This window comes from Cydia fagiglandana, chromosome 17, assembly GCF_963556715.1.
Source record: "Cydia fagiglandana chromosome 17, ilCydFagi1.1, whole genome shotgun sequence".
NCBI lineage: Eukaryota > Metazoa > Arthropoda > Insecta > Lepidoptera > Tortricidae > Cydia > Cydia fagiglandana.
In genome coordinates this window covers 11,773,187-11,796,999 of record NC_085948.1, presented here as the reverse complement: position 1 = coordinate 11,796,999, position 23,813 = coordinate 11,773,187, and the positions used below count along the sequence as shown (strand labels likewise).

Genomic DNA, 23,813 nt, shown 5'->3' with positions numbered 1-23,813 from the left:
CCCACAATTTGCAAACTTCGTTTTTCGCGGTTATAGCCCGGGACTACACTACAGTGTTGCCACTTTTTAATTATTACTCTTTTTTGCCAAGCTGTATAGTCTTGGAGGATATAACCAACGGAGACGCCATGTCTAAAATTTTCGGCACAAAATAGTCTGCCGTTTTTTGCGGGGGAGGGGCACATCAAATGTATAGGTACGTCATGTCAGATAAACGTCAGTCCATACATATGGTTGACATGAGGTTGACCATTGGCCGCCTATTTTCGACAGAGGGGAACGCCTGTTAATGGCGGCTCCATTGTTAATTACTCCGAGTGTATAGTGGTCAAAGTGGTATCCAGACGGGACTGATTAAATCGGTCGATTTGATCAGAAATGAAATTGGCGCCAATCTCCAATTTTAGATTAATGGTGATTTTAGAGCCCTCTAAATTGAAAAAATGCCCCAGAACTAAAATACTGGCCTCAGAAGTTGGTATTCTTGCGCCCGCACCGCATTTTATCGGTAATAGCGGTCATTATTGGCGGTTGGATTCGGCGAGCCAAATTGGTATTTGCGTCCTTACCTCCTGATTCGATCGGGCAATTGAATAAGATTGGCGAAAAATTGACTAATCTGGATACGGATCGGATTGGTTGTACATACAATAAAGAATTATCTTATCTTATCTTACGCCTTATTTCTGAATTTGTGAACGCTAGATAAGCATATATTGGCAATTTGTTTGTCCCCTTTAATCATGAACCCCGAATAAAAATCAGCATGTAAATTTTGCGTGTAACGAAACGTCATAGCCATATGTTGTCGATGTTGTCACATACGTCATTTGATTTGAAATTTCGAATTTCAACGAATGAATGAATTGTTGTTATGGCCGATGTCGTGTCGTGTGTTTTTGTGATGTGCTAAAAATTGTTTTCTTTATTATTGGTTCGTTAAAAAAACTTCTTAAATATGGATCCTTTAACGCCAAATAAAATACAGAGACTGATGCATTTAGCCGAAGATGCATCTTTCAATATACGCAGGCAACAAGAATTGTTTAAGTTACCAACGGAAGTGAAACCGTGAGTAACCCTTAGCTTATAAGTTATAATTAATATCATGCTTGTAAATGAACTAATGATTTATGGTAGAGCTAATTTCCCGTGTACATTTTGGCCTGGTCTTGTGGAGTGAAAAGAGTTCAACTGATTTAGCTCAACTATATGTTCCATGGTTTTATGATTTATTGCAACAAAAATGCATGTTAATGCAAGAAAATACCCAAACGTCACATTCAACGGCTCCCTGGCTCCACTAAAAGGGTTTGGGCTTTTTAATGGACGAGTGGTTCCTAAGGTGCCTAAGGCACAGTATAAATAATAGTACTAGGTACAGAAGACTCATTCTCTAACAAAACGCGTCTGTAACGATCAGCACAGACAGATATAGCCGCTAGGTGGCGACAGCGCCACGCGCGGCTTATGGCAAACCCCAAAATTGGGGTCCAACAGATGGACTTTTAGCTACCTGTAGCAAAGTGACGAAATCGCGGAGTGAGCCACGCCTGCCTAAGGTTCCTTGTGTTTCTGACGATTTCATGTAGTTATTCTCTTAGGCATTTTATAGAGAACCTAATAATAACTGATTCGTGTGAACTAGTGCTGCAGAACTTCAGTGAAAATGGACATGGATATCACTAAACTTACATAATTTAAGGTCTACTTTATGCCTACTCCTATCTTTCTATCAGCTGTGTTGGTCTAATAATAATTTGACTGTATGTTTATTTTTCATTACCAGCCTTGGACATCACATAGCAGCTTTGTATAGTCAGGAATCCGGTGCCTGTGAGTCTTCATCAGGTCTTTTAGATTTAGACCAAATACAAGGTAAAATATAAATTTCATTGTGGGGTATGACATAAGTTTAACTTAAATATACCGCATAATTATGATTATGTTTGTAAATTTATTGGATTCAGATTTTCCTAGCCACTTCCCACTCTCTGTCTATCCGTTATTATTTCGGTGTGTATTCCAGTTAGCCAGGGGCGTAGCTAGAGGATATGGCGCCCGGGGCAGACACCAAATTTGCGCCCCCGCCCCCCCCCCCCCCCCCCAAACGAAATGAACTTAAGGTGGCCACTGACAAGCCTTCCAACAGTCCAAATAGCGTGGCTGCAATCCAAAATCGGTCCGTGAATGTCAAAAACGTACAACGTTTAATATTAGGATGCCGTCCATTTGGATGAATCCATTGTAACGGCATCCATTTGGAAGGCTCGTCAGTGGCCTGCTTAACGAAACGAAAGGGTTATTTCTTGCTTTAATAAGTTTACTTTTAATGTAGACAAATACAGTGTAGGTACCTATGTTTTTTTAGTACATCGGTGGCCAACAAGCTTACGACCCACCTGATGGTAAACGGTCACCGCATCCTATGGACGTCTACACTCCACTACACTACACTACACATGCGCGTTGCCGACCGTTTTAAAACGTATAAACTTCTTTTTTGGAGATCTCTATTCATAGGTACAGCGCGGCTTTGGACTGATTTGAAGGACCCAAGGTGGCATCCAGGTGCTCCTGTCCAAAGGTGACAGCAGTACTCAATATATGGGATCAGTCTACCCCAGAGTAAAGTATGGCGGTGGCCTCCCTTTATTGAGCACACCGAGTTTTTTTTGATACGAGCGCAGCCTACCCAGCAAGGTGGCTACGAAATTATTGGACGTCACTGATGGAGATGTCAACACCGATCGAGGCTCCCAATTAGGGTTTGCACGACGGATCTGAAATGTATGAGAAGATCCGTGGATCCGGATCCAGATCCGGATAATTTCATACATTTCGAATCCGGATTGCAAACCTTACTCCCAATACTCCCTGACATGGGAAGGGTTGTGCCTTGAAAAATGAGGTTTTCTTAGCGGTAAACGCGCAAATTTGAGTCATAGTAGGATTGAATCGGATTAAATTGTCCTGATCCCACACCGAAACTCTGGATAGAATGCCTCGATACCTGACACAGTTATTTCTACTATTATTTTATGGGGTCACTTCCCCATCGCTATTTCAGTTCAGTCCAGTTCAGTTATCAGTGCAAATACCACGAACAATTATTAGAAGGCAGAAAAGCAAAGCAAAGCTTCACTCCAGAATTTCTTAACAAAAGTTATGTCTCGAAAACTACGAAAAATCGGCTAACATCTGGTACATGGGGTATATTCTGATAACCCACGACGAGGATTCTAAAAAAAAATTATGGGCGTCAAGGTTTGGACCAGCCTGTAGGTATACAGGGTGGCTAAAAAATAACTGCATTTTCGTTGCCAGGCAGGTTTTTGGATTATACTGAGCAACTTTTACTATTAGTCCAACCCCTAAGTCGCGAAAAAAATTTGGCTGTTTCCTACATTTTGGCTGGTCCATTTTCTATGGGAGGGTAAACTTTTTTTTCGCGATTTCGGGGTTAGTCCCGTAGTAAAAGTTGCTCAGTCCCAAAACCCAAAACCTCCCTGGCAACGGGAATTTAGTTATTTTTTAGCCATCCTTGTATAGTACTGTCGTCCGCATATCGATGAATGTCGTCGATAGACAACATGTCACAGATATGCAGCAGCTATTGAAGCAGCCGGCCTAGCCAAGGTTACAATCGCTATCGCTTCGACAACGAAAAGCATTATGTCTCTCTATCACTCTTCCTTATTAGTGTGACAGTGACAGTTGCGTTTCGATCGCTACAGAGCGTAAGCGATTGACATCTTGGCTACGCGGCCAGGTTCCGTCTACTACGGCTCATATGCGCCTGCCGGACAAAGGGCTAGCGATCCATTTGCATAGGTAGTCTCTTGGAGAGTCCATAAGATGGTAACTTCGACAGGAGACCCCTAACGGAAAAGACGCGCTAACACGGGACACAACTCTGAAGCACTCGGCCCGCTCGCCTTATAAAACGAAAGCATAGCAACTCCCGCCTTGATGGAAGTTTCTTGCATAGAGTATTCGCACTGCGGGATGGTGGGCGGTAGGGCGCTACCGTCGTCTGTCAAGGTCGAGTTCGAGGCAAAAAGAGTAAGAGTAAAAGATCGGCTTTCTCTTTTGCGCTGTGGGCCAGAATACCATCCGCATTTCACACTTCACAGTGGTGATAAATATGACTGACAAAAGTTTCCCTGCTGCCTTTTAGCAAGGCGGAGAGGTACAGGTCTTTTGCTCATTTTGGCGCCCCCCCTTGGACGGCGCCCGGGGCACGTGCCCCCTTCAACCCCCCCCTAGTTACGCCTCTGCAGTTAGCACAAAAAAATAAAATACGTATCCTTTTAAATGTAAGCTTTTAAAATAATGTGTTAATCTTATTTTCATTTCAGGTTTTGGAGAGTCTGAGGCTGGATCCATAGGCAAATCTGTAAGTCATAAAATAATGTTATTTTGGTCATACAAGTATACAAAACTACAAGAAAAATACTTTTAGGGACCCTTTGTAGAATAAAGGATTCTCTTTCTTTATAAAAGCTATTACTAGCTATAGTAGCTACTATTGTTTCATGCCTATGTAACATTCACTCACCTGTGTGAAATCTCAATGGGGTTATCTAGACAGTATTACAGCTGGCCACAGACATACATGTTTAACACATTCAGATTTCATTCCCAGGCCGGACGACCCAATAGCTGGGATCATGGTGCTTTATATGACGAAATTGTTGTGGCCTGGCGCGGATGTCTTGTGTAGCTGGGTGGCAATGAATGTGTTAAAACATAACATAGCATTCCACCAGAGTTGTGTGTGAGGATGCATAGCAATGGATGTGTTTGTGTGGATGTGGATGTGGTGAACCAATAGAAACACTTCATTTACCATTCTCGCACAGCACAGCTCCACTAGAGAGTGGAAACAGCTCACCTCGCAATGCATCCTCCTACATCCCTCTCAGTTACTCTTTGCCTCATCTCATCTTGCAGTAAAAATTTAAACACTCAAAACACATAGCCTTATAGGACCAGTATATATAAAAAAAATGGATTTATTTCAGACTACTGTTTGGTTTTGGGGTATGGTAATTTGTTAGTATCTTCTTCTTCCTCAGCGAGTATGCGCCCACTGTTGGGCATACGCCTCTCCAAATCTCCTCCAAGCAGCCCTACTTGCTGCTTCTCTCCTCCAGAGCGGGCCTGCAATCTTTTTAATGTCGTCCTCCCATCTTGTTGGAGGTCTGTGATCTGGTCTTTTTGAACGAGGCCTCCACGCTAAGACACGCTTGCTCCATCTCATATCATCTCTGCGACATATGTGCCCGGCCCAGGCCCATTTAAGAGTAGCAATCCGTCGGCCGATGTCTACTACTTTGGTCCGTCGCCGGATCTCCTCGTTTCTAATTCTGTCGCAGAGAGATATACCGAGCATACTGCGTTCCATCGCTCTTTGTGCAACTTTGAGCCTCTTTTGTTAGTATACTATACAATTATTCAATTTATATACTGAAACATTAAACTTACAACTAAGGTTAACTTAAAAAGCTCCTCATGTCATGTTTCAGACTGGCTTCTTCCCTGGTGAGATGACTGGCCGCTCCACCGGTGCAGAAGAGAACTTTCCCAGTGTACCCAAGGGACTTTCACATACATTCAACTTAGATTGCCTTAGTAAGCAAATAGACGATCAATCCAATGAAGTCAATCAGATTATGAGACATTCTATTGCTACGAATTTTTCTCTTCATTCCAAGGTGAGATATTTGCATTGATTTGTTAGCTGTTAGTCCAAATTGTAATTCGTTCAAGTAGCGATTTGTCCATTATGTGGTTCGTCAAGTATCATTTACGCCGTTCGCCTATATCAGTGTTGGGCGTAATTAATTACTCGTGTAATTTAATTACTAATTTAATTACATGTAATTGAATTACAATGTAATTGAATTACAATGTAATTTAATTACATAAAATTTAATTACATGTAATTAAATTTTCTGTGTAATTTGCAATTGTAATTACATTAATTAGTAATTAAATTACTCAATTACTTTTCATTTACCTTTTTAATAATATGCAAATATGAACAAATTTACTTGGAGTAATTATAAAGAAAAACTTTTATGAATTCCATAAATTCCATTATACGCTGGATAACGTTATAACATATTTTTTATCCCTGGAGTCATACCTTTACAGGGTACTATGTGACAAACCACGTTGAATATGGCGGTTGGCGCTTACGTCGCGTAGCACCGCATTAGTATTGGGGCGCCGCTAATAATGACGTAAGCGCCGACCTAAGGTGCCTTTCGGGTTGGACTGTAGCAAAGGGGGGGCTGGGACATAGAATTTTTTTTGACAAAGTGGTGTCATTATGACACTATTTTTAAATGATTGTAATGTGTAGATCACGTCAAAATAAGCATCTTATACTGAAAAAACTTTTCTCTAAAATAAAAAATGGCTGAGTTAGACGCCTCCAAAGATTGATGTTTTTAAAGGGAGCTGGGTTTAAAATATATGTCATAATGACACCACTCGCGATGAAAATTTTCTAAGTCCCAGCTCCCTTTAAAAACATCAATCTTTGGAGGCGTCTAACTCAGCCATTTTTTATTTTAGAGAAAAGTTTTTCCAGTCAAAGATGCTTATTTTGACGTGATCTACACATTACAATCATTTAAAAATAGTATCATAATGACACCACTTAATCAGAAAAAAATTCTAACTCCCAGCCCTCCCTTTGCTACAGTCCAACCAAATCAACCAAAGTTAACATTGACAATGTTGCTTAGTCAAATTTAAAACCATTCAAAATTTTCATCTGATTTTGGAAATAAAGATGATCAAAAACTTGCATTCTATAAAAGTAATTGTAATTCAAAAAAGTAATTAAATTACAAATTTCAATTACAACATGTAATTAATAATTTAATTACTAATTACATTTTGCAATTGTAATTAGTAATTAAAATTTTAATTACTTTCCACATGTAATGGAAATTATTTGTTGAAATTACATTTTGTAATTGCAATTGTTAATTAGTAATTCAATTACTTTTTGCCCAACACTGGCCTATATCGCGATTCGTCCAAGTCGCCATTTGTCCAAATCTTAGTTCGTCAACTACGTGGTTCGTCAAGTATCATTTACGCCGTTCGTCCATATCGCGATTCGTCCAAGTCGCTATTTGTTCATTTTGTTTCTGCCGCAGTGGAAATGGAGCCTAATTAATCCCATTTTAATTACCCACCTTCGAAATCTAAACCTTACTCTAACATGTCATATGTCATGGGTTACCTTACCATGTAGTTTCAATATCATTGAAGTAACACGGTACCAAATTTCGAATCAATAGGACATATGGAAGGTAGTCAGATCCCCTCATCAACGAAAAGAGCTGATGATCTTCAAACGGCTGAACAGATTTTCATGAAACATGGCCAAGTCAATCTATTTTATTTAAACATAAAAGATTTTTAAAAGCGTGTTGGACGAAAAGCGTGTTGGACGTAAAGTGTGTTGGACGTAATGCGTGTTGGACGAAAAGCGTGTTGGCCTAAAAGCGTGTTGGACGAAAAGCGTGTTGGCCTAAAAGCGTGTTGGACGAAAAGCGTGTTGGACGAAAAGCGTGTTGGACGAAAAGCGTGTTGGACGAAAAGCGTACTTAAATTCATTTGGACGAATCGCGTATATAATCGCGTATATATTTTCTTTTATTTTCAGAATCTAACAGCAAGTGAAGCATCCTTTGTGGCTAAGTACGCCCCTATCCCGGTGCAACAGACTCGTACCATCATACCTTCCTCGTAAGTCTCTACTTATACGCTAGTAATAATCGGATTCAAGCCATAAAACATCTATTTATTTTAATAAATTGCAAGACGAGTAAAGTATAAGAAAGTGCTTCCGAGTTTGACAAAGAAAGAAGATGGCGCTGCGCTGTACGGCGCTATGTTTTGTGGTACTTATTTGAATTGCTAGACGCTCATTTTTCATAACCAGAGTGTACGGCCTACAACGCCATCTACATTAGCTGGTTTTTGGTTGAGTTGGTTATTTCCTTATTTCTAACACATACAGAAGGACAGATGTTTGTATTCGAAAAACTATTTGTCTTAGACTTAGACCTTACACATCTAATGCAATCAATGAATCTTTGGAGTCAGTTATGTGGCCTTGCCTTTGGACATTCTGCTTCCTTATAGAAACAGTTATCTGCATTGAGGAACTATTTATATGCAAAACATTTATATTTTAACGTTTACTATCGCTCATAAATACCTTAATATACACTTGCAGGATCGACATGTCTGTAGACTCTATTGGGGGCTACTTCAGGGACAGATGCCCTGAGTTTAGCAAGGTCCTTGGCCACTCGGATAGTCCTAACCGATCTAGCATGCAGCCTAGCTTAACTGAAGGTAAGTTTTTATTTTACGCATTTTAAAACTTTGGCGCCATAAATGTAAAAAATATTCGCATCATTCTAGTATGATAAAATAACCTATTTATTTTTAAATTAAAAATGATAATACTTTTTTTTTAGTTTCACATTACGAACCACCGGAGTCTCTTCAACAATTGCCCAGCACACTCGACCCATCCTTAGACAGTGTCCCAGTCCGTCAACCCAGAATAATGAACGAGGCAGACGAATTAGAAAAGCAAGCTGTCAAACAACAGGAACAAATCAACCACATACTCATGAACCCATTCACTAGCCACACAGATTACAGACTAAACACAGAGGGTGATGGTACTCAGAATATTGACCCGTTCAAAAAGCCGCTATCTACGCCCAAACCGGAACCTCAGAAACTAAAGGTTGCTACGGGCGCTAGTAATGAGTATTTAGTTAAAGCAGTTACACGGTCTTCGATTAAACCGGCCACGGGAGATGAGAGCTCCGTGGTGGATAGCTCGCTTAGTCTTTCCAAAATTGCTGAGTTTTTGGGTAAGTTTTTCGTTCTTTCTTTCAGGTCCAAACTTGTTTTTAACCACACATCGTACTCTAACATACGGCTATCGAAAAGCTTTGTCCCCCCTTACCCTACAGAGGTGTTTCATGTGAGTTACTGAACGAGATTTAGGTATTCGCTCTGAGTCGGTTTTTCTTCCAGTCGGGAGTCTCAAGCTTAGATTATTTAGAAAGAGATGTCATCGCTGTCATTATCTTTATGAAACAGTCTGCCGATTTTTGCGGGGGATGGGACGTCAAATGTTTGCTATTTCTACATGATTTGTACATAACGTACAAATAGCCATGTCAGTCCATACAAAAGTTTGCATAATAGTGCAAGTTTTTTGGCAGAGGGGTAAGCTCTTAATGGCCTCTACAGAGTTATTAAATGCTCTAAGGTCTCAAGTCAAGCAATTTTCTGATTATGTACCATTTAAACAGATTTTGCGTCGAGTCCGAACACGATAGAATTTTCGTTTTAACACTATTACAACTTTCAGGTAATCATTCCGTCATCAACGTCTCCGATATAATCGACAAATACTGTAAAAAGGACAACACCAAGCCTCTCCTAGAAGCTAATAAAATACCAAAGCAAGAACTACCCGTTACCTATTTGAAAGACACTCGAAACATCGATTCTGCCAACAGCGCAGGCAGCGTCAATACAGTGATTGCAGTGAAAAACCAGGAGAACAGAGTCATTCCTGAAGTATTAATTACAAGGGATTCACTTACTAAAACCGCACAGGGTGATAAGGAAAGTATTAAGAGCGAGAACACTAGGTCTAAATCGCCTTCGTCTAGAACCCGCTCGACTTTGAGTACGGTGCAGGAGAATTATGCTGCGGAGAGTCCCGTGCGGACAAGTACAGGTGAGATATATATGGGATGTATCAATTTATAAATGTTAAATGTTAAAATTGGTATACTCATTTAATGTGGTAGCCTCTGCTCGTTGTGTTATGTTATTCTGCTAAAGTTATACCTTTCTCTTAAGTACTTATATATCTACCTATCTCTTCTTAGCTTACGGTTTTAATGTTTACGTTTTATTTAGTAGATTCAGATGGTAAAGGTGCGCTTGACTACAAGAGTTAGTTAACTTAATATATGTGGTTTAAAAATAGCAGCTTCACTATTTGGCATCTTTACCTTATGTAAAGCCCTAATGACATATACATACATGTATGTTTTCTTATGTGAATGGTAATATGTACTTCTATCATAAATTCAACCTGTATTTCGTCAATACTTTGAAAAAAACTCGTATCTTATTCTGTCAATTGTAATAAAAATGTGGTAACTATGTTTGGGATGCATACAGAGTTACTGCGTTTCAACTTTGAGTAGCAGTGTGAGATACGAGATTTTTTCAAAGCAGTGACGATTTGTTACTTGCACTGGTATAAAATGGTTGCACTTTTCAGGCGAGGTTAACCCTACACATGTCCCCTCCCCAAACAGCCCAAACTTTGAGTATAAAGAGTTAGATAAGTCGGTAGATTGGCGGGATGTCATGCAACAGAAGTGTAGGCGGCAGTCCAGCTTGGCTAATCAAGGTTTGTGGGCGCTTTGGCACAGCCGGTGAGGGGTGTTATCTGTGTGACAAAAAAATTAACAAACTTCATTCTGCATTTTGGACACATCATTCATAACCAAACCACCAAAGCATCCATTCAGAAACACCTAGATCTACCTTAAGGCATTTTCCTGATGATTTTTCTTTAATTATATTAATAAATGCATTGTTTTTAATAAATGGATTTACCAATTCCCTACTTTTCTGCAAGCTGTCTCAAAACCATTTTGGTTTCTTTCTGCGTAATGAATTGAAACATTTTTATTTCGATTTATGTGTTTATTTCTACCACACCTTTCTTCATTGAAGTTATCTCATTAAGTTTATGTGCCGGAAAGTTTAGAGATTAAGATCATCTTTCTCTTCGCAATGTTTGTGCCTATCGAATCATGGTCTTTTTTCAATGTTTACTAATAGTGCAAAACATATACATACGTACCTATTCACTAACAAGTGTTGTCCTGTCATGTGTTTGTCGCCTTTTAACACATTCATTTTAATATTCATTTCATTATATTAGAATGAGGTTTTAACTAGGTATTCGAAAAACGCTGATTTAGTAGGTTTTTAAATATCAATGCGTATGTAAGAAGTATAGTTTCCAATTAAAACCAAAAATCATTGTTTTATTGAATACGAAAATAACCAATTAACAACATTTTACCAATTGAAAAATAACAAACTAAGCTTATAAAAATAACACACTTAATTACAGAATATCTGATGGTTATTTGCTTGTTTCAGGGCCATGGATCGAAATAAAACCAACGCCTGTTAGAGGATTTGTGGGTACGATATTTGTAGTAGATTAATCTTTAAACAAATTAATGTACCGACCCATTTCGTACATTGATTTCAACATTTATCGTCATTCCTTAGCATGTATAAAAAAGCGTTTTCGTTTGTGTCAATTGGATGACAATAAAATAATTATTACTTTGTCAATTTTAGGTGTTAATTGCCCCGCATCAATTTTCATAACGACTAAATCTGACAGCTGGCTGACTGCCACATTCAAATACGAAGACTCCGACACCACGAAGCCCCTGCGTCTTGAGATGCCCCGTCAGCCATTACTTCTGTCTCCAGGCAAAACCGAACAACTAACTTTAAACATCACATCCAATGCCGAACTATCTACTGACATACCGTTCATAATAACTGTCAAAGATACCTGTATAGACAGCGAACAAGAACAGAAAGGAACTTTGTCAGTAGATTTCAAAATGCCTGAAGTCCAAGCTATATCAACTTTCGGACCTAATAAAGTAGTATTTTCGCCGACTCAAGAACGAACGCTTTTGGCAACTACATTGGTTTTGCTCAGCGATTCACCGGTCGATTTACAATTATCACTGTCGTTGGTCGACGGAAATAATGTGTTTTCACTGAGAAATGTTCAAGAGATTAAAATGAGTGAAGTTAATAAGATGCTGGGGGCGGCGGAGGAGAAACATGCGTTGGCGAAACTGAAGAAAGCCAGCTCCGCTGTCCAACTATGCCGGTTGACGAAAGGAAACGCCATTAGAGCGACTGTTGTTTTCGAAGCTCCTTCTTTTACTAAACAAGGTAAGTATTTGTTAGATTTTAGTACATTTTACACATTGGAGGGATGAGCCTTTGATAAAAATTGGCGGAAGACTGCTGAAGATCTGCATACGTGGAAGATATTTCGGCAGTTTTTATTTATTACTTATATATAATCTCGGCATCGAAAACTAGCTCGTGAAAATATCTACTTAATATTAGTTTGAAAATGTATATTTTATTACTTACCTACTTGAAATGTAACTTATACCAAACAGTACACCAACATATATAGTTGATTATTATTCTACTTATTTGTATTGTAGGTAACGAATTGGAGAAATATCAGGGCGCAGTGGTCGTCAACCTTATCGGCGTCCAGGCTTCTGTCAAAACGGTGGAGCTGACCGCCTCCGTGGGGGTCGCTACGCTCCGCCTGAACACGCCAGACAAGCCGTGCTTCACAAAGGGTAACTATGAACTGTTTCAATAATTAATTTGTCTATGATTTTTAGTATGTCAACCAAAAGTTTATTAGTACAAATAGTGAATAGAATCAGGCGTTACTTTGCGGAAATCCATATTAATTCAAACTAAAACATTACTTTGCTAATCCGCGAAAAGATAACGTGCTAGTCAATCAGTGCTAACCCGTTATACTTGCGGATTTTTTTATTATTATTTTTTTTGCGTTTTGGAGTTTATTAGTACTTCTGTTTACAAATTTAGGAATACTTAGCCCTCACATCTACAGTCCGACCACGCTGACTTTTCATACAAAGTACTACGGCAATGTAGGTACTCCTATATGGGAAGTATACCTATGCATTTTCATTACCAAGATGGTGAAGACTTAGCTTAGTTCTCAACTTTACTATGAAAAACGCTACTTTCCATTACATAAGCAGATTTTTAAATGGTAAAAGCACTATTACGAATACGTACACAATTTTGCAAGCAATTGCTTTTCCTTACAGAACCAAAAACATTAACCTTAGTAAACGTCGGCTCCCTGCGAGGAAGTTGGAACCTCAGGCTTATGATTGAAGACAGCAGGATGTTTGTGTTCTCCGCTAAGAACGTGGAGTTAGCCCCCGGGGAAGCGAAAGGGATCACCGTGTCTTATAAAGGGCCGGAGGATGTCGTCTATAAAGCGTAAGTTGTTATTTAAACAATATTATAGTTCGTTTTTTTTAGCATTAGATTAAAGGTAAAAATCTTGGCGTGTCTTTTTATTGAAAAGCATATTTGATAAATAAGTTACGGCAAACATGTAACAATTATGACTCATGTACGATTATTTACATTCTTCTGCTTTCATAAGTAATAGTTAATGATTTTTAAAAAACGTTTTTCAATTAAAAGACACGTCAAAATCGCGTTATCTTTTTCTAATGCTAAAAAAACGAACTATAGGATTAAGTCGTGCACAGATTGGTCTTGTTCTAAATTACAAAAGAGTTGAACATATCTTAATTTGAACGCCAATTTTTTTGTTCTCAATCGCAAGCCTATTAACCACATGATTACCAAAACAACCATTCCATTCCACAGAATGTTAACGTTCGTAGAAACATTCTCCGGAGCCAAAACTGCCATAGAAATACAGGGTGGCACAGAAAAGTTCCCCATCAAAACCAGCAACCTCATGCTATCGTGGGTCCGAAGTGGCCGAAAGGAAATATGCCTGAAAAATTTCTCCGACAAGAAAGTTTTGGTTCGCTGTGATATAGTCGGTGATGCGTATACTATAGATGTGCCCGGTGTGGACGCGAGGGGCACTAGTTGTATAATAAGCTTTAATCCCAACGAATGTCGGCAGTTGCCGATAGTTTACGCACCGACGACGCACTTGCCGAATGCTGCGACGTTGTTTATAAAGATGGATAAGAACAATGATCACGTTAAGAAGGTAAGCAGACATGTAATGCATACATTTGTATGCCTGTCACTTCACTTGTATTGGTTGAAAAAGTCTAATTAATTATTACTTCACATCTTAACGGTTTTTCGGTTACACGCTGAAGGGCCACTACTAACATGATTAAAATGCTTTAATGTCATGTTGTAAATTTAAATTGTGATTTAAACGGTACAGTAAATAGCAGAAATATCTGAGCGGGTATATACATATACGCTCTTATTCTTTCAACACATTCAACTAGTTGTGTTCTGTTCATTTTAAACACTTCGCTCGCCTAGTAATTTTTAGGAACTTAAAAAACAATACGCTAGCATTTATTAAAACTTTAAAACCATTAATAGTTTCAAACATAAATATCGTATACTATTATCTAACACCTAATACATTTAGCGGCAACATTAATACCATTAATCACCCTTATTTCTTTCTTTCTCACACTAGGCCAAACTACTCTCAACTATTAACTCTTTACTCTTAACTTTTTTTTACTATATCCTCATGTTTTTGTTATGTTTTATGGCGGTAGGCTTATCTTTTAGTTATAGTTATATTTATTTTTTCCTGTATGTGATGTCAATTTAATTATCCCCTTATTAGTTTTAAGTTAGTGATAAGTTAGGTCCCCACAGAAAATCAGCGCTGCGGCTTACCGTCGTAGCAGCATTACGCTGAGTGGTACGCCTATTTAACGTCTATGTATGTGCCTATGTAAAATTTATAATTTAATGATTGATTGACGTAAATAAATGTATTTTCTTCTTTCTTTCTATAATTTCCCCTTTATTACAGATAAAACTTTACGGATGTGCAAGCGGTGACTCGTTGCGATGGGTCGGTCTGGCCACTTACGGGGAGACCGCATTAGTGCGGGCTGTAGCTCGCTCCTCCATAGATCTCAAGCTGACCAACAAGTCCCCCATGCCGGCCTTCGTCTGCGCCAGGGTCAATTTCAACCGTGAGTAACATAGACAACTATATGGATGTCCAAGCGGTGACTCGTTGCGATGGGTCGGTCTGGCCACTTACGGGGAGACCGCGCTCGTGCGGGCTGTAGCTCGCTCCTCCATAGATCTCAAGCTGACCAACAAGTCCCCCATGCCGGCCTTCGTCTGCGCCAGGGTCAATTTTAATTGTGAGTAATGTAGACAACTACATGACTCAAACAACACAATAAGGTACTGTAAGAATGAGAATACATCTATCTAATAAGTAGTTAATGTAAAGGAGTTCTTTCAATGTTTCAGATAAATAGGGTCACTGTATGATCGTTACCGGCCTGGTAACGATATTAGAGCAGAAATAATAATATTTAGATATCGCTCCTTAGTGTCACTATACAAAATTAAGAACCATTCTAATAGTGACGTTGTTCCATTTTTGAAAAGTTTAATTTTCAGACACAAACATATCATTTTGTATAGTGACAGTATGCTTCTCAAGGAGCGATATTACGTAACAAAAGGTGTACAATTTCAACGACTAAATCTATCAATTTTAGATTTCAGCTCTATTATCGTTTATTAGCACGTCTTCTCATCTTGCTGTTTAGTAGATAAATTATTTGAAACAGACTCACAAAATTAGGTATGACTTTTTTCCTGATGGACGTTTAGGTAAACGCGCGTAAAGCGCGCTTGTTATTTCTATTACGTAACAAAAGGTGTTCAAGTTCATCGACTACTTAAATCTATCAATTTTCCAATTTTGTGTCTAAAATCGATACCGGCCTTTTAAAAGTAACATTTTAGGAGACTTTAGAAGGGGTTTTAAATACTTTCGTTTTTTTAGTGCAATACATGTCCCTGGCGGGTTCGTCCCGCCTAGTGGGTGCACGGCACGTGGTCCCGGGTCGCGGGTCGCACACGCTGTCGCTGCGCGTGGAGTGGGCGCGCGTGGAGCGCCGCGCCCTGGAGGCGCGCGCGCCCACGCTCGCCACGCTCACCGCGCTCACCGGGCCCGAGCTCACCCGCCACCGGATACTCAGGTCACTACTGCAATACTGCTACACATACTGCGCGTGGAGTGGGCGCGCGTGGAGCGCCGCGCCCTGGAGGCGCGCGCGCCCACGCTCGCCACGCTCACCGCGCTCACCGGGCCCGAGCTCACCCGCCACCGGATACTCAGGTCACTACTGCAATACTGCTACACATACTGCGCGTGGAGTGGGCGCGCGTGGAGCGCCGCGCCCTGGAGGCGCGCGCGCCCACGCTCGCCACGCTCACCGCGCTCACCGGGCCCGAGCTCACCCGCCACCGGATACTCAGGTCACTACTGCAATACTGCTACACATACTGCGCGTGGAGTGGGCGCGCGTGGAGCGCCGCGCCCTGGAGGCGCGCGCGCCCACGCTCGCCACGCTCACCGCGCTCACCGGGCCCGAGCTCACCCGCCACCGGATACTCAGGTCACTACTGCAATACTGCTACACATACTGCGCGTGGAGTGGGCGCGCGTGGAGCGCCGCGCCCTGGAGGCGCGCGCGCCCACGCTCGCCACGCTCACCGCGCTCACCGGGCCCGAGCTCACCCGCCACCGGATACTCAGGTCACTACTGCAATACTGCTACACATACTGCGCGTGGAGTGGGCGCGCGTGGAGCGCCGCGCCCTGGAGGCGCGCGCGCCCACGCTCGCCACGCTCACCGCGCTCACCGGGCCCGAGCTCACCCGCCACCGGATACTCAGGTCACTACTGCAATACTGCTACACATACTGCGCGTGGAGTGGGCGCGCGTGGAGCGCCGCGCCCTGGAGGCGCGCGCGCCCACGCTCGCCACGCTCACCGCGCTCACCGGGCCCGAGCTCACCCGCCACCGGATACTCAGGTCACTACTGCAATACTGCTACACATACTGCGCGTGGAGTGGGCGCGCGTGGAGCGCCGCGCCCTGGAGGCGCGCGCGCCCACGCTCGCCACGCTCACCGCGCTCACCGGGCCCGAGCTCACCCGCCACCGGATACTCAGGTCACTACTGCAATACTGCTACACATACTGCGCGTGGAGTGGGCGCGCGTGGAGCGCCGCGCCCTGGAGGCGCGCGCGCCCACGCTCGCCACGCTCACCGCGCTCACCGGGCCCGAGCTCACCCGCCACCGGATACTCAGGTCACTACTGCAATACTGCTACACATACTGCGCGTGGAGTGGGCGCGCGTGGAGCGCCGCGCCCTGGAGGCGCGCGCGCCCACGCTCGCCACGCTCACCGCGCTCACCGGGCCCGAGCTCACCCGCCACCGGATACTCAGGTCACTACTGCAATACTGCTACACATACTGCGCGTGGAGTGGGCGCGCGTGGAGCGCCGCGCCCTAGAGGCGAGCGCGCCCACGCTCGCCACGCTCACCGCGCTCACCGGGCCCGAGCTCACCCGCCACCGGATACTCAGGTCACTACTGCAATACTGCTACACATACTGCGCGTGGAGTGGGCGCGCGTGGAGCGCCGCGCCCTGGAGGCGCGCGCGCCCACGCTCGCCACGCTCACCGCGCTCACCGGGCCCGAGCTCACCCGCCACCGGATACTCAGGTCACTACTGCAATACTGCTACACATACTGCGCGTGGAGTGGGCGCGCGTGGAGCGCCGCGCCCTGGAGGCGCGCGCGCCCACGCTCGCCACGCTCACCGCGCTCACCGGGCCCGAGCTCACCCGCCACCGGATACTCAGGTCACTACTGCAATACTGCTACACATACTGCGCGTGGAGTGGGCGCGCGTGGAGCGCCGCGCCCTGGAGGCGCGCGCGCCCACGCTCGCCACGCTCACCGCGCTCACCGGGCCCGAGCTCACCCGCCACCGGATACTCAGGTCACTACTGCAATACTGCTACACATACTGCGCGTGGAGTGGGCGCGCGTGGAGCGCCGCGCCCTGGAGGCGCGCGCGCCCACGCTCGCCACGCTCACCGCGCTCACCGGGCCCGAGCTCACCCGCCACCGGATACTCAGGTCACTACTGCAATACTGCTACACATACTGCGCGTGGAGTGGGCGCGCGTGGAGCGCCGCGCCCTGGAGGCGCGCGCGCCCACGCTCGCCACGCTCACCGCGCTCACCGGGCCCGAGCTCACCCGCCACCGGATACTCAGGTCACTACTGCAATACTGCTACACATACTGCGCGTGGAGTGGGCGCGCGTGGAGCGCCGCGCCCTGGAGGCGCGCGCGCCCACGCTCGCCACGCTCACCGCGCTCACCGGGCCCGAGCTCACCCGCCACCGGATACTCAGGTCACTACTGCAATACTGCTACACATACTGCGCGTGGAGTGGGCGCGCGTGGAGCGCCGCGCCCTGGAGGCGCGCGCGCCCACGCTCGCCACGCTCACCGCGCTCACCGGGCCCGAGCTCACCCGCCACCGGATACTCAGGTCACTACTGCAATACTGCTACACATACTGCGCGTGGAGTGGGCGCGCGTGGAGCGCCGCGCCCTGGAGGCGCGCGCGCCCACGCTCGCCACGCTCACCGCGCTCACCGGGCCCGAGCTCACCCGCCACCGGATACTCAGGTCACTACTGCAATACTGCTACACATACTGCGCGTGGAGTGGGCGCGCGTGGAGCGCCGCGCCCTGGAGGCGCGCGCGCCCACGCTCGCCACGCTCACCGCGCTCACCGGGCCCGAGCTCACCCGCCACCGGATACTCAGGTCACTACTGCAATACTGCTACACATACTGCGCGTGGAGTGGGCGCGCGTGGAGCGCCGCGCCCTGGAGGCGCGCGCGCCCACGCTCGCCACGCTCACCGCGCTCACCGGGCCCGAGCTCACCCGCCACCGGATACTCAGGTCACTACTGCAATACTGCTACACATACTGCGCGTGGAGTGGGCGCGCGTGGAGCGCCGCGCCCTGGAGGCGCGCGCGCCCACGCTCGCCACGCTCACCGCGCTCACCGGGCCCGAGCTCACCCGCCACCGGATACTCAGGTCACTACTGCAATACTGCTACACATACTGCGCGTGGAGTGGGCGCGCGTGGAGCGCCGCGCCCTGGAGGCGCGCGCGCCCACGCTCGCCACGCTCACCGCGCTCACCGGGCCCGAGCTCACCCGCCACCGGATACTCAGGTCTACTTCAATATTGCTACATCACTCCACACTCCACTCTGCCCCGGATCTGAATATCCAGTCTCATGTTATAATCTACAGAGCCGCTCTAGTATGGCAGTATGCGTTACAATTTAGGTAACCGTTTGGGCTTTACTTCGATTTTTGGGGTGCCTATTACTAAGACTTCACTGTCCATCTGTCTGTCTGTCCGTCCATCCGTCTGTCTGTCACCAGACTGTATCTCATGAACCGTGATAGCTATCACGGTTCATGAGGCAGTTGAAATTTTCACTCATGATGTATTTCTGTTACCGCTATAACATATACTAAAAAAAGTATGAAACCCTCAGTAGGCGGGTCCGACTCGCACTTGTCCAGTTTTTAAAAATGGAACTCTTTTATAAATCGTTTTTTTAGCATTAGAAAGAACTTGCAAGAAGGTAAGCGATCTTGACATGTCTTTTAACACATTCATTGCCACCTAGCCAAACAAGAGGTCCGCGCCAGGCCACATATATTTCGTCATATAAAGCAGTAGTACCACGATCCCGACTATCGGGTCGTCCGGCCTGGGAACGAAATCTTAAAATACCCGATAGTCGGGTTTTCGGCACTGAATGTGTTAATTGCAAAACGCTTTTTAAAAATCGAAAACTATTACTTATGAAAGCAAAAGAATATAAATGATCGTATTAGATTCATAATTGTTACATATTTGCCGTAACTTATTTTTAAAATGTGTTTGTCAATTAAGAGACACATCAAGATTGTTTACCTAATTTCTAATGCTAAAAAAAACGAAGTATAGTTAATTACTCTATATTTTAACCCTTATTACTATAATTGTGTTGCTTTTATTATAAAAATACTTTCGCTGTAAGAGGTAACCGACTACTTAATTATCGTAACAATTGGAGGAACACAGTTATCATAACGGAATAATTGTGAAATTGTCAATGAAAAGTTACTACATTACCTTGCCGATAACGAATATTCCAAATCTGTCCACATTTTGCTTCATTTAACATGTCACGTTTAACTAGGCGTGGCTCAATCCGCGATTTCGTCGCTTTGCTACAGGTAGCTAAAACTACATCCGTTCGACCCCAATTTTGGGGTTTAATAAGCCGCGCGTGGCGCTGTCGCCACCTAGTGGCCATATCTGTGCTGATCGTGACTCGTGACAGACGCGTTTTGTTAGAGTGAGTCTCTGAGTCTTCTGTACCTAGTACTATTATTTATTCTGTGGATTAACTTAGAATACTTAGATAATTGAAAATATAATTATAGTTATATCTATAATTATAGCAGCTTATGTAATGTTTCCCAATACAGAATACTCCGAGACGAGAATACCGGCGAACTGGATACCTCCCTGCTGCCGGACAATCTGAAGATGCTGGTCGGACCATTCGAAGGCGAGGACGTGGACATGGATGCTGTGCTCACGGATTTCGAGGAAACAAAGGTAGGAAGCATTACGTAATAATACATGACGGACAACTTAACCATTTGATTTCGTCGCTTTGCACAACAGGTAGCTAGAAGTACATCCGTCCCACACCAATTTTGGTGGCTAGGCATAAGCCGCGCGTGGCGCTGTCATTAACTAGCGGTCATATCTGTCCTAATCGTAACAGACGCGTTATGTTACAGAGTGAATCTTCTGTACCTAGTACTATTACTTATTCTGTAACGCCACGCCTACCGTGTGCGTCGCGTCATTGTGACCCTTGTTGGAATGCACGAACAACAATTGTAATACATAAGAATACTCGACTAGAAAGTAAAATACGTAGAGTAGTATATTGCTTAGAAATAAAGTTGAACGTGCCAGCTAATCCAGTAAATTTGTCGAATTTTGTAACCTGGCTCTTTTGCGTCAAATCCGGTAGTTCTGATTTTTTGCAGACTTGTTTATGATGTTGGCCCAATGAATAATCCAAGTTTGTGACTTCGAGCTCCGAACGCAACTTAGTCAAAAATTGAATGAACCGCAATTTTTTTTAGATTTGGGCGATTATAACCCTAAAGTACTAGTTTTTGGTAGTAACTTCCTAGGGCGTTTTTAAGGTAGACTAAATTTGCTACAATAAGACACTAGAATTGTCTCTGTACATCTAATATTTTCCGAGATAAAGCCTTTCAAAATTTTACAATTTTACACCCGTTCTTAGGTATAATATAAGGGTTAGGTAGGTAATTTATATGGAATTCATCACCGCCACGTTCTACAAAATATTTATTTTCCATAAAAAATTTTTTTTTTCAAATAGGCACTCATACATTTTTTTATGGATAGTAAATATTTTGTAGAACGTGCCGGTGATGAGTTCAATATAAATTACCAACCTAACCCTTATATTATAGCTAAGAACTGACGTAAAATTATAAAAATTTGAAAGGCTTTATCTCGGAAAATATTAGATGTACAGAGACCATTCTAGTGTCTTATTGTAGCAAATTTAGTCTACTTTAAAAACGCCCTAGGAAGTTACTACCAAAAACTAGTACTTTAGGGTTATAATCGCCCAAATCTAAAAAAAATTGCGGTTTATTCAATTTGTGACAAACTTGCGTTCGGCGCTCGAGGTCACAAACTTGGATTATTCATTGGGGTAACATCATAAACACGCCTGCAAAAAATCAGAACTACCGGATTTGACGCAAAATGTATAATTTTACTGTATTAAGCAGTTGGATAAAGCACTTTTTCTCCAATATGCTCGGAAATGTTCACCTTATTGTAGCAAAAATAGTACGGGAAGTTCTTCGTTAATGTCAAACTCTAATTTTAAAAAATCAAACTATCGCTGTCCTGTTCTAGCGGACGGGAAGTAAAAAAACACTACAGTAATAACTTATTACTGTAGTGTTTTTTACTTTTTAATAATAAAAAACGCAAACAGCCAATTATTATTGCCGCGAGCCGCTTCTACACGACCCGATCAGCTATCATTTCACGTGTATGATCGTGCAAATACTGCTTAATAAAATCAAAGATTATTTATATATTTTTTTTTGAATCTCATCCGTGTTCATAAAGCTTATATAGTTTGTCAAAGGACTTTCTCATTTCAAACATAGACAGAAAGAATCATACTATCTTTGTCTTACACTAGTACTAGCACCCAAAAGAAAAGGATGGGTATAGTTTTCCTGGTTCTTACTGACTGAAAAATTGGTTTGACCAACTATATTGCACAATTATATTGAATGAACGAATATTGAATGGTACTGAATGGCAGAATAAGTTTGTGCCTTTAACTTTTAAAAATTAATTAAAGAGGGAAATTGTTTTTGACATTTTGGATGTGAAGGTTTGATTTGATGCTTAAATAATTATAATTTAACCTATTTCCTCGCATGTTTGGAGAAAAGCACTATATATGCCTCGGCAGGAATAGCAATTCGTGGATTCGTCTTCTTTGTCGGACTCCGCTTCGCGTCGTCCGACAAAATCGAAGCTCATCCACGAATTGCCCTTTCCCGGCCTCTGCAATAATGTACTATTAAGCAACGCAATCCTAAAAAAGCCGAGTATTCGAATACCATTCAATACTTACGAATAATTTATCTTTTCCTCAGGTATCTCTGGTTGATCTGATTGGAGGCCTGCAGGAGCTGAAGGCGCAGATAGACTTGCCTGTCGACCTCTCCGAGGAAACCATCATCATAGCCGACGACACGGTGTTAGAACACCATACTCTTTTCGAATAAATTAGCATCTGAAAATGTTTATTGTCGAACGCGATGAAACGCTTGACTAATATGCGACTGGTTCGCATTCTCGTACTTTTATAAATGAGCAAATATTAGGAAAAAATGGTCTAGCCTTTAGTATCCAGTATTTTCGCAAAAGATCGACTTCCATCCGCGTTCAGAACTAAACAGTTGACTGAAAAAGGAGTTAGTGTCTTGTAATTTTTAATGTAAGTAAGTATATAATTTATTACGAATTCAGCCTTGTTATTTAGGAAATAAAAGACATATTAAATATATTAAGAACGGGTCACTCGCGTATTTTACACTATTTTTAATATATTTAATATGTCTGTGTCTCACGGAAGTTTTGTTATTAAAATAAAAGACATATCCTGAATAAGCAGGTGATATTGTTTGATTACTTGGACTGTGATAACTGAACACAACCTTATTATTATGATAATAAAAGCGGGTGTACGTCATTTAGAACTGATTACTCCTCGCCCGCTTAGCGGAATATTGGTTCCCACCGAACACAGATGGGAATAGTTGCATTCACATGAATCATTTCCATCTGGCACCGTCTTATGTATTGCGGCGGTCACGTAGAGCGGGGACAAAATGGTTTCCCCGCTTAGCTACTTTTGCTGAGTAAACTAGTTTGCTCGCCATGCTAGAGGAACTAAAGTTTATTTTATTATAGGTAGTTTAGTTTTACTTTTTGCAAATATAACTGCAGGTTATTAAAAAGGGTCATTCTATAAAAATCTCATTCACCTGGCCATACCTATTCGCAAATTTCCAGGAGATGCCGGTTTATTAGCATCTCATTTTTGGTCACTGTAACCCGTGCCAAGTTCCATTTACGACCATAACGGCTGAGCGAAATCTGGGAATTTGCGAGTGGGTATAACCAGGGGAATGAGACTGCTGTTGAATGATCAAAATCCGTCCTTTCAAATCGGCGTTTTGCTCAATGATTTTTTTTAGTTCTATGAACTTGATATAGAATAGCTAGCTGTAGCATGGATCACAATTTTCATTTAGTTATAAGGTTTTGTATTGTTTAGGATATACATGTACTTTTAATATGAAGCAA

At 43.0% G+C, this 23,813-nt stretch overlaps 1 protein-coding gene across 1 annotated transcript; it reads left to right on the top strand.

The window, feature by feature from the left end:
• The first annotated feature begins 892 nt into the window (after positions 1-892).
• LOC134672486 (uncharacterized) lies at positions 893-23,744 on the top strand. The gene is made up of 18 exons (XM_063530426.1): positions 893-1,071; positions 1,790-1,878; positions 4,362-4,399; positions 5,532-5,720; positions 7,694-7,776; positions 8,270-8,391; positions 8,517-8,924; positions 9,431-9,805; positions 10,361-10,492; positions 11,257-11,301; positions 11,464-12,081; positions 12,366-12,509; positions 13,017-13,194; positions 13,594-13,951; positions 14,753-14,918; positions 15,752-15,947; positions 20,345-20,477; positions 22,598-23,744. The coding sequence occupies exons 1-18, from the start codon at positions 959-961 to the stop codon at positions 22,727-22,729; spliced, it is 3,519 nt and encodes a 1,172-aa protein (XP_063386496.1). The 5' UTR covers positions 893-958; the 3' UTR covers positions 22,730-23,744.
• Positions 23,745-23,813: the final 69 nt, after the last annotated feature.

Coding starts and splice junctions, on each gene's coding strand:
- LOC134672486 (XM_063530426.1), top strand. CDS start 959: ATGGATCCTTTAACGCCAAATAAAATACAGAGACTGATGCATTTAGCC. Junction 12,510..13,016: donor CAAGCCGTGCTTCACAAAGG/GTAACTATGAAC, acceptor TTTTCCTTACAG/AACCAAAAACATTAACCTTA. Junction 13,952..14,752: donor ACAATGATCACGTTAAGAAG/GTAAGCAGACAT, acceptor CCTTTATTACAG/ATAAAACTTTACGGATGTGC.